The sequence below is a fragment of the Amblyraja radiata genome, chromosome 2, assembly GCF_010909765.2.
Source record: "Amblyraja radiata isolate CabotCenter1 chromosome 2, sAmbRad1.1.pri, whole genome shotgun sequence".
NCBI classification, from domain to species: Eukaryota; Metazoa; Chordata; class Chondrichthyes; order Rajiformes; family Rajidae; genus Amblyraja; species Amblyraja radiata.
The window spans coordinates 83,529,222-83,548,283 of NC_045957.1; the positions used below are offsets into that span (position 1 = coordinate 83,529,222).

General features: G+C 45.7%; 1 protein-coding gene across 3 annotated transcripts in view; it reads left to right on the forward strand.

Moving 5' to 3' along the window:
• Positions 1-19,062, forward strand: part of LOC116991015 (regulation of nuclear pre-mRNA domain-containing protein 1A-like) — a 70,018-nt gene that overhangs the window by 38,368 nt on the left and 12,588 nt on the right. The window contains exons 7-8 of one of the 3 annotated variants that reach the window (XR_004416685.1): positions 1,765-1,897; positions 3,232-3,365. The exons of 1 other annotated variant lie outside the window; for it this stretch is intronic. Coding sequence is in view for 1 of the 2 variants with exons in the window: in XM_033049317.1 (XP_032905208.1) it covers positions 3,232-3,243 (12 nt within the window). In the remaining variant the exon portion in view is untranslated. Of the gene's footprint in view, positions 1-1,764; positions 1,898-3,231; positions 3,366-19,062 lie in introns of those variants that run through there. One more of the 3 variants, XM_033049317.1, reaches the window with a different exon arrangement.

Genomic DNA, 19,062 nt, shown 5'->3' on the forward strand with positions numbered 1-19,062 from the left:
CTCAAGTGGATGCAGAAGATACTATGCATTATTCATAGAAGAGTAGGAGAGTTATGTGTTCTGGCCAATGTTTATTCCTCAACTACTGAAAATTGATTATTTGGCCTTCTTGTGTATGGCGTGCACAGCCTAAAGTTGTAGGACCACTTGTTCTATTTGACCTTATTTGATTGTGCACACCAGGTTGATTGCTTGCGTCGAAACAGGGCGGACCATGTAAAAGTTGCAATCTCCCACCCAGGTTATCTGGTCAATATTGCAGAAGTGATTGTGTGAACCTGGCTCATAATTCCCATATTACAACAATGACAACATTTGACAACAGTACTTGGCTGTAAATCTTTTGAAAGTCCTGTGGTTCTTACAAAGTATCAGATGTCTATTCATCTGTTGGAAAATATAGCAATACAATTCTGAGGTAGACAAAAATGCTGGAGAAACTCAGCTGGTGAGACAGCGTCTATGGAGCGAAGGAAATAGGCGATGTTTCGGGTTGAGACCCTTCTTCAGACTGATGTGGGGGTGTGTGGGGGTGGGGGGGAGAAGAAGAAAGGAAGAGGCGGAGACAGTGGGCTGAGTGGAGGAGAAAGCAGGGACTACCTGAAATTGGAGAAGTCAATGTTCATACCGCTGGGGTGTAAACTGCCCAAGCGAAATATGAGGTGCTGCTCCTCCAATTTACGGTGGGCCTCACTCTGACCATGGAGGAGGCCCAGGACAGAAAGTTCGGATTCGGAATGGGAGGGGGAGTTGAAGTGCTGAGCCACCAGGAGATCAGGTTGGTTATTGTGAAACGAGCAGAGGTGTTGGGCGAAGCGATCGCCAAGCCTACGCTTGGTCTCACCGATGTAGAGCAGTTGACACCTAGAGCAGCCGATGCAATAGATGAGATTGGAGGAGGTGCAGTATGTACCTTCTCAATTGCCCAACATTTACCAGCTCCAGTGACACGTTGCAAACAATTTCTCAAAATGTTTTACTCATCAGCTTAGCCCTGAGCTGACATTTTATTGTCTAATGTTTTTCCTGAGACAAAGAATATTACTCCAGCTCTTACACTTACCGGCTTCTACTGACAAAACAGTAGGAAAGTTTTCCTGTGGCTAATTGCCCTCCATTTTAGGAGCAATAAACAGTCTGCTGGAGGAATTCAACGGGTTGAGCAGAATCTCTGGGGTGAAAGGAATTGATGATGTTCTGGATCAAAACCCTGCATCAGTATTGGTGCAGAGCTTCAACCTGAAACATCAACAATTCCTTCCCCCACAGATGCTGTTGGGTCTGATTGAGTTCTCCAACAGATTGTGGTAGCCCGAACATTCATATTTGCATAATATAAATCTTCCATTTTGTGCATTTATGCCATTTGGTATGCTAATGATTCTAATCACAATTAATCACTTTAAATGACAACTTTGACATATCAATTGCTACTCTTGGATGCTTCTTGTGACAGAATTAACATGAATATTTTGTTTTAATTCCACGTATACGTGTACTTTCTGTGAGTCGAAACGTCATTGTCTGTGAGAAGTTGTTAGCATAGCTTAAAAGTGTATTTTTGTTCGAAGCAGGTTAAACTCAAGTTTTCAGGACCATGTAGATGTTTTGCTTCCGCAATAAAATTGTCCCTTCTCTGAGGAAAGATCCTGACTCAAAATTTTGTCTGTCCATCCCTCCACAGATCCTGCCTGACCCGCTAAGGTGCTTCAGATTCCAGCATCGGCTAACCCTTTGTTAACTGTTCTTTCCTATCATCTTTAGCAGCTGAAGTGAAAGTCACAGTTTATTCATACAGTTTTGGATATTGCTGATTAAATGATAACCATTCTGCTCAATCATCACTGCTAGAAATATGAGGCTATGTCATCACTACACCTTGGTGTTTATTGGGAAGGTCAGTTTTATCTGACTGTTCACACTTTTTAAAAACTTTTTGTGTTTCCTCTTCCAGAAATATTCCTAATGAATCATCTTAATTTCGAGAGAGAGTTAGATTTAGCCCTTAGGGCTAAAGGAATCAATGGATATGGGAATAAGCAGGAACGGGGTACTGATTTTAGATGATCAGCCATGATCATATTGAATGGCGGTGCTGGCTCAAATGGCCTACCCCTGCACCTATTTTTTTAATGTTTATATTAATCCAGAATCACTCGCAAGTTGGAGCTATCAACGTCTGCACCCTGCAACCAATAGACAATAGGTGCAGGAGTAGGCCTTTCGGCCCTTCGAGTCAGCACCGCCATTCAATGTGATCATGACTGATCATCTAAAATCAGTACCCCGTTCCTGCTTATTCCCATATCCATTGATTCCTTTAGCCCTAAGGGCTAAATCTAACTCTCTCTCGGATCAGTACCCCGTTCCTGCCTTCTCCCCATATCCCCTGACTTCGCTATTTTGTAGGAGCCCTATCTAGCTCTCTCTTGAAAGCATCTAGAGAACCTGCCTCCACCGCCCTGAGGCAGAGAATTCCACAGACTCACCACTCTGTGAGAAAAAGTGTTTCCTCGTCTCCATTCTAAATGGCTTACTCCTTATTCTTAAACTGTGGCTCCTGGTTCTGGACTCCCCCAACATCGGGAACATGTTTCCTGCCTCTAGCGTGTCCAAACCCTTAACAATCTTATATGTTTCAATGAGATCTCCTCTCATCCTTCTAAACTCCAGAGTGTACAAGCCCAGCTGCTCCATTCTCTCAGCATATGACGGTCCCGCCATCCCGGGAATTAACCTTGTAAACCTATGCTGCACTCCCTCAATAGCAAGAATGTCCTTCCTCAAATTAGGGGACCAAAACTGCATACAATACTCCAGGTGTGGTCTCACTAGGGCTCTGTACAACTACAGAATTACCTCTTTGCTCCTATATTCGATTCCTCTTGTTACCTGCATTAGGTCCATGGCCTTCTGTACGCTAGTGATTCAGGTATTCGATGCTTCTTAAGTATCACAAGAGCATCTGCCTCTACCACCTCTTAAGGCAACACAATCCAGATACCCTCGGTGTGGATAAAATGCCAACTCTCATCCCCCTCAACATAAAGCTGTCCACATAAAACCATGCCCTGTTGTATTTTACATGTCCACTGTGGAAAAATACATGTACTATCTTATCCCATCTATTACCTTCATAATTTTATATACCTTTTTGTTCACCGCATAACCTAATTTTGTGTTCTGCGATGTCTGAAATATTTTCCCAGCTCTTCTGATTTCTTGTCATAGATTACTAAATGATGTTCCAAGTGAAGACTTATCAAAGAGAATCCTTTACCATGAAGGAGAAATCCAAGATCAGAAGCTTGAAGCAATGGTGTACTGTGCACTTTACAAATAAAGTTTACCTATTCAAACTCAAATTATTTTTACTTAATTGAATTTAGAAATTTGTTGCATACAATGACAAGTTGCATGTTGCTTTATTCTAATGAATTTCATTAGAATTACTGCAGCTGTTATCTTTGGGCGAGTCTATTCTGTGCTTACTGACTACACTCAGTGTCTGTGACTGTGTCACAGTTCATAACTCAACAACTTGTTCTGATTGTAGCTATTCCAAAGCTTTTTTTGTTTAGCACCTGTCAACCTTGAAAGCAAGCACATCCAAACTGTTTCCTGCATCATAAAGTCCTTTTAAGTTACTGCAATCATTCCTTTCAAATCACAATGCAGCATTTTAAGCCTCTGTTTTGACATTTTTTAAATAAGCCTTTGATGACTCTTAGTCAGTTCGACCCTAATTTTTGAATTTTTTTTCCAAACTTTTAGTTCTTCTCTATCTCCTTTAAATTTTGTAATATCAATTTCTTTGCCCAAACATTCAAAGTGGATTTCTGTCACTTGACAATGCAGAAGGTGTTCTTTCAAATTGGGAAATTCAAAGCTGCTGGCTGCACCGCCAATTTTAATATTTCTTATAATTTCAGTTAAAAGAGGTCGCATGTCTCTTTCAATTAATTAATTATATAAATAGCATTTCAATTAAATCTATTGATTGAAATGAGAAGCATGACTTGGTTGAATCACTGTCAGTCTAACATTACATTAGGTCACTAAGGTTTTTTTCTACAGATGCATGATTGTAATCATGTATAGTCTTCGCTTACTGGGTAGTAGGCATCAAAACAGCTTTTCACTGTACCTCAGTACATGTGACAAACTAAACTAAACATGATGGAAGTAATTTAAGTTCTAGTTTAATTTTTGATTTTCTTTGTTCTGTAGCAAATATTTACCTGGTGCTTTTCACGAATATTTCAGACCATGTCAAAATGCTTCGTAGACAATGAAGTACATTTTGATATGTAGTCAGTTTACTGATGGAAACAGAAACCAAGTTAAACACAAGGTCCCACAAACTAATCTGATAATGACCAAATAATCTTTCTCAAAAATGTTGATTTGGATGCTAAATGTTTAGCCAGGATAGCAATGATAATTCCTGCTCTTTGTAGCTGCACTTTGGGATCTTTGGAATTTCCACTTGAGAGCAACAGGATCTCAGTTTGACATCTGAAAAATGGTACCACCAACAGTACAGCACACTCTCAGAGCAACATTGGAGCAACAGTCTTTATCTTTGTGGTCAGGTCTGTGGAATGAGGTTTGAACCATCTGACTTGCAACAATCCTAACAAAACCTCGTGCAATTAGCTGTGTGAACAGCATCTAAGGCAATATACTGTGGTTCAAATATGAGGGGTAAAGATCAAATGAAATTAAAAGCCAATGCAAAATTATTGTCAGAGGATTATTGCCTAATCAGTTGCAACTTTGAAAAGATCATAACTCTTGAGGCTTAACCATTACACTTTTTATGCAGTGCATTTGAATAAATAATTGCTTTGAACTACATTTCAGTGAGTTCTATGGTGATGAAGTACAACATGTGACCTGCAGATTCTAATGCAGGAAAAGCTGGTAGAACTTGCAGCTTAGATGGGTGGGTTGATTGGGGATTCACTTCTCCATTCTGCTGGTTACACTTGAGCATTAGTACTCTGTACTCTGTGCCTTTCAAGTCAAGTTTATTCTTCACATACGCATACGAGATGTGCAGTGAAATTAAAAGTGGCAATGCTTGTGGATTGTGCAAATAGCTACAAAACAGAATGGAACAGAATCAGTAATTACATATTTGTGGGGGGGGAAAAGAAAAAACAGCAATTTTAAAAATACACCACACAGCAGTAAATTGGTACAGTAAGTTAGTCCCTGGTGAGATGGGAGTTTACAGTCCTAATGGCCACTGGGAAGAAACTCCTTCTCATCCTCTCTGTTTTCACAGCATGGCAATGGAGGTGTTTGCCTGACGAGCAGCTGGAACAGTCTGTTGCTCGGGTGGAAGGGGTCCCCCATAATGTTGCTGGCTCTGGATCTGCACCTTCTGATGTATAGTTCCTGCTGGGGGTGGGGCGAGTGAAGTTCCCATAGTGCGTTCGGCCGAACGCACTACTCTCTGCAGCGCCTTCTTGTCCTGGGCAGAGCAGTTCCCAAACCAGATTGGGATGTTTCCGGACAAGATGCTTTCCACAGCCGCTGAGTAGAAGCACTGGAGGATCCTTAGAGACACTCTGAATTTCCTCATTTGCCTGAGGTGGTAAAGGCGCTGTTTTGCCTTACTCACCAGTGCGGCAGCGTGTGATGTCCATGTCAGATCTTCTGTGATGTGGACTCCCAGGTATTTAAAGCAACTGACCCTATCCACAGTATCCCCATTTATCTTCAGTGGTGTGTACGTCCTCAGATGTTATAACCATATAACAATTACAGCACGGAAACAGGCCATCTCGACCCTTCTAGTCCGTGCCGAACACGTATTCTCCCCTAGTCCCATATACCTGCGCTCAGACCATAACCCTCCATTCCTTTCCCGTCCATATAACTATCCAATTTATTTTTATATGATAAAAACGAACCTGCCTCCACCACCTTCCCTGGAACCTCATTCCACACAGCCACCACTCTCTGAGTAAAGAAGTTCCCCCTCATGTTACCCCTAAACTTCTGTCCCTTAATTCTCAAGTCGTGTCCCTTTGTTTGAATCTTCCCTACTCTCAGTGGGAAAAGCTTATCCACGTCAACTCTGTCTATCCCTCTCATCATTTTAAAGACCTCTATCAAGTCCCCCCTTAACCTTCTGCACTCCAAAGAATAAAGCCCTAACTTGTTTAACCTTCCTCTGTAACTTAGTTGCTGAAACCCAGGCAACATTCTAGTAAATCTCCTCTGTACTCTCTCTATTTTGTTGACATCCTTCCTATAATTAGGCGACCAAAATTGTACACCATACTCCAGAATTGGCCTCACCAATGCCTTGTACAATTTTAACATTACATCCCAACTTCTATACTCAATGCTCTCATTTATAAAAGCCAGCACACCAAAAGCTTTCTTTACCACCCTATCTACATGAGATTCCACTTTCAGGGAACTGTGCACAGTTATTCCAAGATCCCTCTGTTCACCTGCATTCTTCAATTCCCTACCATTTACTATGTACGTCCTATTTTGATTTGTCCTGCCAAGATGTAGCACCTCACACTTATCAGCATTAAACTCCATCTGCCATCTTTCAGCCCACTCTTACAACCGGCATAAATCTCTCTGTAGACTTTGAACATCTACTTCATTATCCACAACCCCACCTATCTTAGTATCATCTGCATACTTACTAATCCAATTTACCACACCATCATCCAGATCATTGATGTACATGACAAACAACAGTGGACCCAACACAGATCCCTGTGGCACCCCACTAGTCACTGGCCTCCAACCTGACAAACAACCATCCACCATTACTCTCTGGCATCTCCCATTCAGCCACTGTTGAATCCATCTTGCTACTCCACCATTAATACCCAACCATTGAACCTTCTTAACCAACCTTCCGTGAGGAACCTTGTCAAAGGCCTTACGGAAGTCCATATATACAACATCCACGGCTTTACCCTCATCAATTTCCCGAGTGACCTCTTCAAATAATTCAAGCAGATTAGTCAAACATGACCTTCCAGGCACAAATCCATGTTGACTGCTCCTAATCAGACCCTGTTTATCCAGATGCTTATATATATTATCTCTAAGTATCCTTTCCATTAATTTGCCCACCACTGACGTCAAACTAACAGGTCTATAATTGCTAGGTTTACTCTTAGACCCCTTCTTAAACAATGGAACAACATGCGCAGTACGCCAATCCTCCAGCACTGTTGCCGTTTCTAATGACATTTGAAATATTTCTGTCATAGCCCCTGCTATTTCTACACTAACTTCCCTCAATGTCCTAGGGAATATCCTGTCCGGACCTGGAGACTTATCCACTTTTATATTTCTCAAAAGTGTTGTACCCTCCTAAAGTCCACGATCAGCTCCTTAGTTTTTTTGACATTCAAGAGGAGGCTGTTGTCCTGACACCAGAGTGCCAGATCAGCCACCTCTTCCCGGTAGACCTTCTCATTATTTTCGGTGATCAGGCCCACCACCACAGTGTCATCAGCAAACTTGATTATAGAGTTGGAGCTGAACCTAGCCACACAGTCATGTGTGTACAGGGAGTACAGTAGGGGGCTGAGGACCCAACCCTGGGGGGATCCTGTGTTCAGGGTGAGGGTCTTCGATGTATTTCCTCCCATCTTGACTACCTGGGGCCTGGCGGTGAGAAAGTCCAGGACCCAGGTACACGGGGGTGTTGAGCCCCAATTCCAGCAGCTTCTCAGCGGGTCTGGGGGGGGGGGACTATCGTGTTGAAGGCTGAACTGAAGTCTATGAACAGCATCCTCACATAGCCCCCCTTCTGGCTGTCAAGGTGAGAGAGAGTGGTGTGCAGAACCTGGGAGACTGCATCATCCGTGGATCTGTTCGGACGGTATGCGGATTGTAGCGGGTCCATGTTACGAGGGCGTAGGCGTAGATGTGTTTCTTGACCAGCCTCTCAAAGCATCTCATGACTACCGAGGTGAGGCCACCGGACGGTAGTCATTCAGACAAGCTGGAGAGGCATTCTTTGGTACAGGTACAATGATGGGTCTTTTGAAGCAGGCAGGGACCACGGACTTGGCCAGGGAGAGGTTGAATATTGTAGTGAGCACCATAGCTAGCTGCGTAGCACAAGACTTAAGTACTCGCCCAGAGATGCCATCTGGGCCTACAGCTTTCCTCGTGTTCACACGTGTCAGAGACCCCCTCACGTCGTGCTCGGACAACGAGAGTGTGTACCCACCACCAATGATGGCCCTCCCTCCAGCCTCGCTAGCCGCTGGCGGTGTTGTCGTTAGCTGGCAAGCTTGGGGTGATGTTGCCCGTCTCGAAACGTGCGCAGAAGGAGTTCCGGTCATCAGCTAGGGAGGTGCCGGCACTTCCGGTTGAGGGGGGGGGCTGCTCCGGTAGTTGGTTATAGTCCGTAGCCCCTTCCAAAGGTGTATGGTGTCCTGCTGCTCCATCTGTGACTCCATCTTGTCCCTGTACCTCCTTTTTGCGTCCTTCACCGCCCTTCGCAGTCGGTAGGACTCTACCTTGTAGATGTCCATATTTCCGGATGCCAGGCCAGAGTTGTAGGCAACGGTGCGAGCATTCAAGGCAACATGAACGGACCTGTCCACCCAGGGGTTTTGATTCGGAACGATGCTAACCCTTACCGTGGGGACGACGTTATCGGCTATTGTTGCGATGAAGTCCGTGACCGATTCCGCGAACTCACTGACGTCACTGGAAATTGCTTCGACATCGGTCAGTGCATCTTGCAGCATGGCCTCTGACTGGTCGGACCACCACATTACGTCCCTCGTCACTGCCGCTTCCCGTACTATCCTTTGTTTATACTCCGGCAGCAGGAAAATGGCAGTGTGGTCAGATTTTCCTAAAGGAGGGAGTGAAACGGCCTTGTAGCCTTCCAGAACGGCGTATAGCAGTGGTCCTATGTTATGTCGTCCCTGGTGGAACACGTGATGTGTTGGTAGAAGTTCGGCATGACCTTCTTGAGATTTGATTTATTAAAATCTCCAGCCACTACCATAGCCGCATCCGGGTACTTGTTTTGGTGTCGACATAGCACATCGTGTAGGGCCGATAGTGCCACTTCTGTGTCCGCATGCGGTGGAATATAGACGGCTGTGAAGACCACTGAGCCGAACTCACGGGGAAGGTAGAATGGGCGGCATGAGATCGTCAGATGCTCCAGGTCCGGCGAGCAAGAACGGGAAAGCATCTTGATATTTCCAGGGTTGCACCAGTTGTTATAGGTTATGAAGCAGACTCCTCCACCCTTGGATTTCCCAGATTCTTCTGTTCTGTCAGCACGGTAAACAGTGAGGATTCGGTTGGGAAGTTTACGTGATCCGGCACCAGCGAGATCAGCGACGAAAGGCTTGGGCTCTCAGCCTATTCCGAATCTCCCCCCCCCCCCCCGCTTACCCCGATGTTTTCTCCGGGTTTTCCTTGGAGCCGCGCTCCCATTGTTGTTGCCGCGGGCCATGCTGGATCGGTTGAGTACATTGTTTAAAAAGTCTCCATTTACACTAAAGTTTAGTTTTAAGAGAGTTTCCCTGTCATACTTTGTTAGTGCAAGGGGGTTGGTACTTTGAAATAAATTAAAAAAGGACATGCAAGTTAAAAATACGCACAGTTTCCGCGGAACTGCCACGACGGCGACTGGACAGGGCCGCGCCATCTTTCTGAATATTTATGCAGCCTTAGGTCATTGAGGATATTTTTTTTAAGAAGACTAAGATTTTCAGGAAGACCTGTATCTTCTCTGTCCCGAGAAATTGCTAGTGACAGAGGTAAGAGCAGAGTGCTTGTTTCAAGAGTTTTAAATCAGAAATGGAGAACATGTACCCAAACCATGGAAACCAATTGACTTTGATTAAAGATAGACACAAAAAGCTGAAGTAACTCAGCGTGACAGGCAGTATCTCTGGAGAGAAAGAATGGGTGACGTTTCAGGTTGAGACCCTTCTTCAATATGATAAGAGCCTCCTTCCATCCCTTTGTATGGTTGGAGACTGAGGTGGTTGCTGACATTCACCTGTTTGTCCTCCCAGCATACTCAGGATTTTGCAGAGTTGTAATTCCTTGTTCCTTCAACACAAACTGGAGAGAAGATCACCTCTACTTGGTGGACCATGAGCTTGGCATGGTTTGAAATTTTGGTCTTCAAACACTTTCAGCTAACACATTTGAGGCTTTGATTTTTTTCATTGTTGTTGTCATCTCTTTGACCTGCGCCACAAAGGTATAGTTCATGTTTTCTGGGGGGTAATGTTCTGTCATGGGGGTAGGTTGGTGAAGCACCATGGTCAGTCAGAAATCTTTGGACGAGATCCATCCATCCTCGTATGCTTTCATGACCAAATTGAAACTGATTTGAAACGTGGTCTCCACTTGTGCACATAAGCTAACATTGTCTGTATGCAATATGTTAATTAATGAAATTGGCATGATATTGGTTTTAGATTAGAGGCAAATAATTTAGGACAGTTTCTTATTCTGTGGATTGAGGGAGCTGGTTGGAGGTGATGTAAGTATTGGAGCAACAAAGATTGCTTTGGTTCGCTCCAGACTGCCCTGCAACTGGGTTGAAGGTGGATCTAATACTGAGGATTGTAGCTTGCATCTCATTATGGAGGGTGGCGATAGATTCTGCGGGAAACCAAATCTGAAAAGGATCCATTGTATTCCATTTTAATGGAATAATTTGAGGAAGGACATTCTTGCTATTGAGGGAGTGCAGCGTTTACAAGGTTAATTCCCGGGATGGCGGGACTGTCATATGCTGAGAGAATGGAGCAGCTGAATGGCCTATTCCTGCACCTATTGTCTATAAACCTCTCTAAACACATAAACCCTTGCAAACCACTCTAAACCTCTCTAAAGGTTGAAACATATAAGATTGATAAGGGCTTGGACACACTAGAGGCAGGAAACATGTTCTCGATGTTGGGGGAGTCCAGAACCAGGGGCCACAGTTTAAGAATAAGGAGTAAGCCATTTAGAACGGAGACGAGGAAGCACTTTTTCATCACAGAGATTGGTGAGTCTGTGGAATTCTCTGCCTCAGAGGGCGGTGGAGGCAGGTTCTCTGGATGCTCTCAAGAGAGAGCTAGATAGGGCTCTTAAAAATAGCGGAGTCAGGGGATATGGGGAGAAGGCAGGACCGGGGTACTGATTGGGGATGATCAGCCATGATCACATTGAATGGCGGTGCTGGCTCGAAGGGCCAAATGGCCGACTCCTGCACCTTTTGTCTATTGTCTATTTGCATGGTTTACAAAAAGTTGATGTCTTCTGCACATTGTCCTGCAGGGATAATCAACTTTATTGTGCCTTTTAATGGCCAAAAACATTTTCTGTCCAAAAATTGTACTTCTGCCCAACAACCAGCTCTGCAAATAGCAGATTCATAATCTACCAAGGGCCTGATCTGTGGCATTTAGGAATGATGATCCGTAGTCATATAAGAAGTCCAGCTATGATATTTTGTAGACCATTGCAAGCATAGAGACATCTGTAAACTAAGCTGATCGAAGAGGGATGCTTAATAGCTATAGAAGGGCTTGCATGATATTGCCAGCTATAAAGCAAAACCAAGTGGCTGGCAATATATATATCACTTCCAGAGGAGTTCAATGCTTTTTATGCACCCTTTGAAAGGAAAAACAGTGGGAGAGCACAGCTACCCGAGCTCCTGACAACACTATGATCTCAGTTTATGAGGCCAATGTCAGAACACCAAGAAGAAGAATCCTGCAAATATCTGGCCCAAACAGCGTTCCTGGCCGAGTGTTAAAGAACTGTGTGGACCAAATACCTGGAGTACTCAAGGACACCTTCAATGTTCTCGCTTCTGCGATCTAAGGTTCTCGCCTTCCTCAAGAGGGCAATTAAATGTAGTGGTGCCCAAGAAAAGCATGGTGATCTACCTCAATAACTTTTACATCATGAAGTGTTTCAAGAGATTGGTTATGGCACGATTCAACTACCACCTCAGAAACGACTGGATCTGTTTCAATTTGCTTATCACTGCAACAGATTACTAGCACGTGCTATCTCATTGACTCTTCACTCTCTACTTTGGACCATCTGAATAATAGGAGCACATGCGTTATGCTGCTGTTCGTTGACCTTGGTTTAGTTTAGTGATACAGTGCGGAAACAGGCACTTTGGTCCACCGAGTCCACACCGACCAGCGATCCCCGCACATAAACACTTCTACACACTCTAGGGATAATTTACACTTATACCAAGCCAATTAACCTACAAACCTGTACATCTTTGGAATGTGGGAGGAAACCGAAGATCTCTGAGAAAACCCACGTGGTCACGGGGAGAATGTACAAACTCCACACAGAAAGCACCCTTAGTCAGGATCAAACCCGGGTCTACTGGCGCTGTAAGGCAGCAACTCTACCGTTGCGCCACCGTGCCGCCCTTTGGCATTCAACAGAATCAATCTCTCTAAATTAATCACTAAGCTCCAAGAACCAGGTCTTTGTACCACTGTTTGCAATGGGATCCTTGACTTCCCCAGTAGCGCACCTCATTCAGTGCAGAATGGTTGCGTCTCCTCCTCATTAACCATGAGCACAGATGCAACTCAAAGCTGCTTCTCTCTTTGCACACAACTGTATGACTAAGCACAGCTCTAATGCCTTTCATAAATTCACCAATGACACCACTGGTTGGCCAAATCACAGGTAGCTATGGACCAATGTACAGGAGAGAGAGATAAAACATCTGGTTGAGTGATGCTGCAACAACGACATCTTGGCAACAAAACCAAGGAACTAATCTTTAACTTCATAAAGAAGCCAGGAGACCGTGTGTCAATTTTCATTGGTGGGTCAGCAATGGAGAGAGTTAGCAGCTTCAAGTTCCTGGGCGTTAACATTTCAGATGCCTGTCGTGGGCCCAGAAGATAGATGCAATCATGTAGGCACACCTATGTCTCTACTTAAGTTTAAAGAAGTTTGGCTTGTTGCCGAATGCAATTAAAAAACTTCTACAGATGCACTGTTGAAACTATCCTGACTTATTGCATCATGGCCTTGTATGAATCAATGATACTTTATTGTCACGTGTACCTAAGTACAGTAAAATTCTTTGTTTTTGCATACAATCAAGTAAAAACATCCAGCAGACTTTACCTTGGCAGTAAGCAAAGTGTCGCCATGTTTCTGGTGCCGACAAAAGGACTTAGTACTGTTTTATTTTCTTGCAATGGCGAACCAGACCTGCCGCCGCACGTGTTTGCAGGCGTCCATCCGCCCGGTCCCACTAAGTTCTCGGCAGCTCCCTGCCAGGTCCCTTTTTGTTCTCTGCAGCCCCCTGCCAGGTTCCTCTCTGCTCTCAGCATCGCGCCCCCCCCCCCCCACCCCCCCTGGTCATTTGGCTCTGTGGGGTATTTCAGGAGTCTTCTGCTATTCTAATGCACAAATGCAAGAGGTTGCAGAAGGTGGTGGTTCAGGCTGGATGGACCATCTCTGCTCTCCCCACCATGGAAAGCATCTATGTGAGGAGCAAGATCGCACCATCCATGTCATGCCCTCTGGAAGCTGCTGCCGTCTGGCAAAAGGCACAGTAGCTTGAAGTCCCATATTCCTAATTCAATTCAAATTCTAATTCAAATTTAATTGTCATTTGAGCCCCAGTGAGACTCAAACGAAATTTTGTTTCCACAGCCATACAAACAAAAACAATGTCCTACAGACATACACACAATTAAGTTCACACAAACATCCATCACAGTGAACCCACTGTGATGGAAGGCAAAAGTATTTTCTCTCCCCTGCTCTCCATGTCTCTCCCGATGTCCAAGCCCCAGGCGGGCGAAGATAAGTCCCACGGCCATTTTAGGCCGTGCCGGGCGATTTACGGCCCCGCTCCCGGTCTAGAAGTCTCGAAGTTGGAGCCCCCGGCGGGCGCTGTAATGTCCCACGGCCACGAAGCCGTGCCGGGTGATGTACTTCCCCGCTCCGGGTCGTTCCAAACCCCGCGACACGGGCTGGAGAAGTCGCGTTGCGGGAGCTCCGGGAAGCGGTCTCTCTCTCCCCCCGGACCCGCGAGCTCCCGATGTCCCAGTCCACTGGACCTGCGGCTGCGTTGCTGGAGCCTCCGAGCCCCAGGAGTCGAGTCGCAGCAGCGAGTCACCACCGCTCCCCACGTTCCGAGGCCGGCCAGCCCCACGATGGTGAGTACTCCGCAGCGCAGTCTCCCGAGCCCCCGGGTCGTTCAGGTTGGAAGCCGCTCCACGGTGCTAGGCCCCAACGACAACGGAGACCTGACAGGGAAAAGGTCGGGTCTCCCGGACAGGGAAGAGATTTTAAACGGTTTCCCCCTCCCCCCCCCCGCCCCCCACATATACACATTTAAAAACCAGTATTTAAAAAACACCAAACACTACATTTAACTAGACAAAAAATAAAAAAAGACAGACAGGCTGTAGGAGCCGCTGCAACGAGTCGCGCCGCCACCAGGAAATCCTATAACTATCAAGCTCTTGAAATGACCCAAATCCTACCCAAATCGTACCTCCGCAACGGAACATTACGGACTACGGAGCACTACCATGGAATTGTTTTCTAATTGCATTATTTACACTAATATCTTGATTTTTGCAGGGTCTTTCTTTTCACTGTTTTATCGACTTTGTGTACAATTCATATTTTATTTATGTTTTTGTATATTGTCTATGTGCCTCTAATGCTGCTGCAAGCAAGATTTTCATTGTACTTATACGTCACTCTACTTGTGTACATGAAAATAAACTTGACTTCCCACTCACCACCACCTCCTCATCACTGATTATGTGAGGTATCCCCAAGATTATCTGGTGAGGGGAGGTGGCTGCAATTCTCAGACAGTGTGGCTGTTGGACTCCGTGGAGCAGGGGTTAGAGTGTTGCAGGGAAGGGTGATCAACAGCTAGAGAGCAATGGATCGAATGACATGATGGAAGTGGGGAAGGCAAACTTGACCTGAGAGAAACTAAGTGGCTAAAAGCTGTAAAATGAGCAAAGTGCAGAGGTAGGTGAGGGGGGGGGGGGAGGAGGATTGGGCTGGGAAAGGATGAAGGGAAGCGGGCAAAACATTATTACTGGTATCAATTGCTCTTATCGCCATTTGTGCTCATAAAACCAATTTGCTTTCATGTACATTTTTTATTACCTCGTGATTTCTTGGGCTACCTAAGAGCTCTCCTGAAGTGCTTTGGCCGTCATTGTGGGTAATAGGGTGACCAGTTTGGAATAAAGTGCAATTCCAAAATTAGCAATATGTTAATCTAATTTGTTGGCATTATTTCAGGAATGAACAGTGATGTGAACGTTGGGAACGCCCCTGCACTTCTGGGTAATGATTGGTTGTTTTTGTAGCCCATCTAATAAGACAAGCAGGGTTTTGATTTATTTTCTCAGCTGAACAGCTCAGACTGTAGCACACCTTTTAATACTGCAGTGCAAATACTTGGCATAAATGATGTGCCCAAACTAGGTAATGACCATTACCAGGTAATGACTAGGTGATGTCCATTATATCATGATTAGCAAATTTAAGTTTGAGTTGGGAAATAGTCATTGTGATAAAGTATGTGGAAACCTCACTAGGTCGCATTACTTGGTGGCTGATACAGCTGCAACATTGTGTAAGAATAAGCTACACAACTGGAGTTTAATATTGATTGCCATGGTGCTGTTGATTTGATCTAATGGGTTCTTAAGAGGCCTTGTAGTGCAACTGCAATTTCTTGGGAGACAGAACAGGACAGTAATGCACGTATAACATCATTAACATAGTGTAGCCCACTGCAGCGCCACCTAGAAAATACTGCAAGTCTACAGAGATATTAAATAGAATTCCACAAAGCCGAACGAGTACACTCCAAATGATTTTAAAAATAAATGTTCCAGTCCACCAGGGATTTATCGCCGTAATGTAGTTTAATTAACATTACTGTTAGTAGTTCCTACTCAATTTTTCATGAATTGAACCATGGTGGCACAGCAGTAGAGTTGCTGCCTTACAGCGCTTGCAGAGCCAGAGACCCGGGTGTGATCCCGACTGCGGGTGGTGTCTGTATGGAGTTTGTACGTTCTCCCCGTGACCGCATGGGTTTTCTCTGAGATCTTTGGTTTCCTCCCACACTCCAAAGACATACGGGTTTGTAGGTTAATTGGCTTAGTATAAGTGTAAATTGTCTCTAGTGTGTGTGTAGGATAGTGTTAATGTGCGGGGGTCGCTGGTCGGTGCGGACTCGGTGGGCCGAAGGGCCTGTTTCCATGCTGTATCTCTAAACTAAAATGCTTTTTTAGCCAAAAAAGATCAGTGACAATATATTCCTGTGTGACATAAAACAAAAAAAAGGTGCAGGAGCCTTTCGAGCCAGCACCGCCATTCAATATGATCATGGCTGATCATCTAAAATCAGTGCCCCGTTCCTGCTTTTTCCCCCATATCCCTTGATTCCTTTAGCCCTGAGCTAAATCTAACACTCTCTTGAAAACTGTGAGACCCGTAACACAACAAGGAATAATATCACAGTATCACTATAATGTTTTAGATTAGGAAGTTTATACATTTGTGTTGATAATTTTGTCACATATTAGATACTAGACCAAGTGGGACCCGTTGGGCCCCATTCCCCCAATGCAATATTCCACCACTCACCCATAACCCCCAACTGCGCAGGCACGGCTCATTTCAAAGGTTCAAAGGTTCAAAGGTTATTTATTGGTCACATACACCTAGGTGTAGTGAAATGCTTCTTGCCAATGCAGCACATAAAGAAAGAATACAGACATAACATTAATAAGAGATTTAAACATAAAGAACATCCCCCCAAAATGGCTCCCACCATGAGGGAAGGCACAAAGTCCAGTCCCCAACCCCAGTTCACCCATAGTCGAGCCAATTGAGGCCTCCACAGTTGCCTCTACGGAGGCCCGATGTTCCTGGCCGTTCTCGCCGGGTGATGGTGCTCCGGCGTCGGGAGAATCCTCACAGCGGCTTGGGACACCTGGAACGGCCGTTTCCGTACTGGAGGCCGCGGCTTCCAAAGCCAACAAGGCCGCGCCGGTTGGAGCTCCACTACTGGCGATCTCGTCGCGAGATCCCAGGCTCCCGGTGAAAAGTTCAGCGCCGCCGCCCGCAGCTGGCCGCTCCTCAGACCCGCAGCTCCGCGATGTTGTTCCCGGCGGTCTTCAGCTCACCGGAGCTCCAGCGCGGCGACCCGGGCAAGGCATCGCCCGCTCCACGATAGCGCTCCAGCGCCATGCCGCCGCCGAAGCCGTGGTTCTGGGCGGTCCCCGACAGGAGACGCCGCTCCAGGCCCGCTGGTAGGCCGCGAGGACGGGTCGAAACTGCAGCCCGGAGAAAAGCTGCCTCTCCGACCAGGTAGGGACCCTGAAAGGTAGTTTCCCCCTTCCCCCCCCTCCCCACCCCCCAAATAAAAAAGTCTAGAACTCCAGAAACAAAAACACTTTAACTAACTAAAAATAAAAAAAAAGATGAAAAGACGGACAGCTGCTGGCTGGGCAGCCGCGCACAGGTCAGCGCCCCCTGTTGGCTCATCCCCCACATCCTCCCCCTCCTCTTCACCCTCCCTCTTCTCTCCCCTCTCCTCCTCCATTACCTCCCTCACCTCTCCCTCCCTCTTCTCCCCCACTCCCTCCCTCACCTCTCCCTCCCTCCCTCCCTCCCCTCTCCCTCCCCCTCCCTCTCCTTTCCCCACCCTCAGTCACACCCTCTCTCCCTCCATAATCCCTCTCCCCTGTCTACCCCCGGGCCCTTTGGGCCCTGTTCCCCGAACGCAATATTCCACCACTTACCTGTTCCCCTAACGCAACCCGTTTCCACCACTCACCCGTTCTCCCAACGCAACCCGTTCCCCAACGCAATATTCCGCCACTCACCCTTAGCCCCCAACTGCGCAGGCACAGCTCGTTTCTCCTCATCCCCCAACACTCCCACCCACCACTCTTCACCCTCCCTCTTCTCTCACCTCCCCTCCTCCATTCTCTCCCTCCCTCTCCTTCCCGTACCCTGTCACTCCCTCCATAACCCTTCCTCTCCCTACCCCCCTCTCCTCCCTCTATCTCCCTGCTCTCCCACTCCCTCCCTCTCCGTACAACAATGTAACAAATCTCTCATTGCACTGGGTGGAACACTGTTGACAGGCAGTTTATGTAAATTATATCCCATTGTGATGTCATACGCTGCTAACTGCCAGTGGAACACTGCTGACGGGCAGCTGCTGTTTTGTTTTTTATGTAAATGAGATCCCATTGTGATATAATTGTGGGGTGGAGCACTGCCGACGGGCAGTTTATGTAAATGAGATCCCATTGTGACGTCATAGCTGCTAACTGTCACGGCAACGTCACATTATTTTTCTCAAACTGGATTTTGTAAAGTTGAATATGTAAATAACTTGTAAAATCAATCTGAGCGAAACTTGATACAACACACCACAGGACAATGGTGAGTAAGGTGGGCCAAAAATTGTAGTGCTATTGAGTACCATTTTGGCGTAATTCAGGGCAAGACTAACACACACGCAGCCACACACGCAAATGGACAGACAAGATGAATTTTAGGAATATATAGATTCTGCTTTGTAAAAATAATGCCAGGGTACAGTTGATAATTTTGCTGTTCACCGAAGAAGAAATAGTATTCAAATGAATCAACTTGGGCATGTTGCAGCCTTCTCCAACTTTAGATAAGGCATTATTTCTATATGTATCAGACCTGGTCATTTCTGCTGCAAGGCATCTATCTGTGTTTTTTGGCTCAGAGGAGATAGTTGATGCCGGTACTCTTGTGTCATTTAAAACACATTGGGACAGGTATATGGCTAGGTAAGGGTTAGAGGAATATGGGCCAAACGGGGGCAGGTGGGACTCGTGTAAATGGGGTATCTTGGTATATGCAAGATGGGCCATGTGGCCTGTATGACTGAGTCTATAACTAAACATTCTGATACAGCTACAATAAAACAATGTCTTGGAGCTTGAGTCTTGAGAAAGACCCATCTTTAATGCACTACTTATAGCCTCGTAA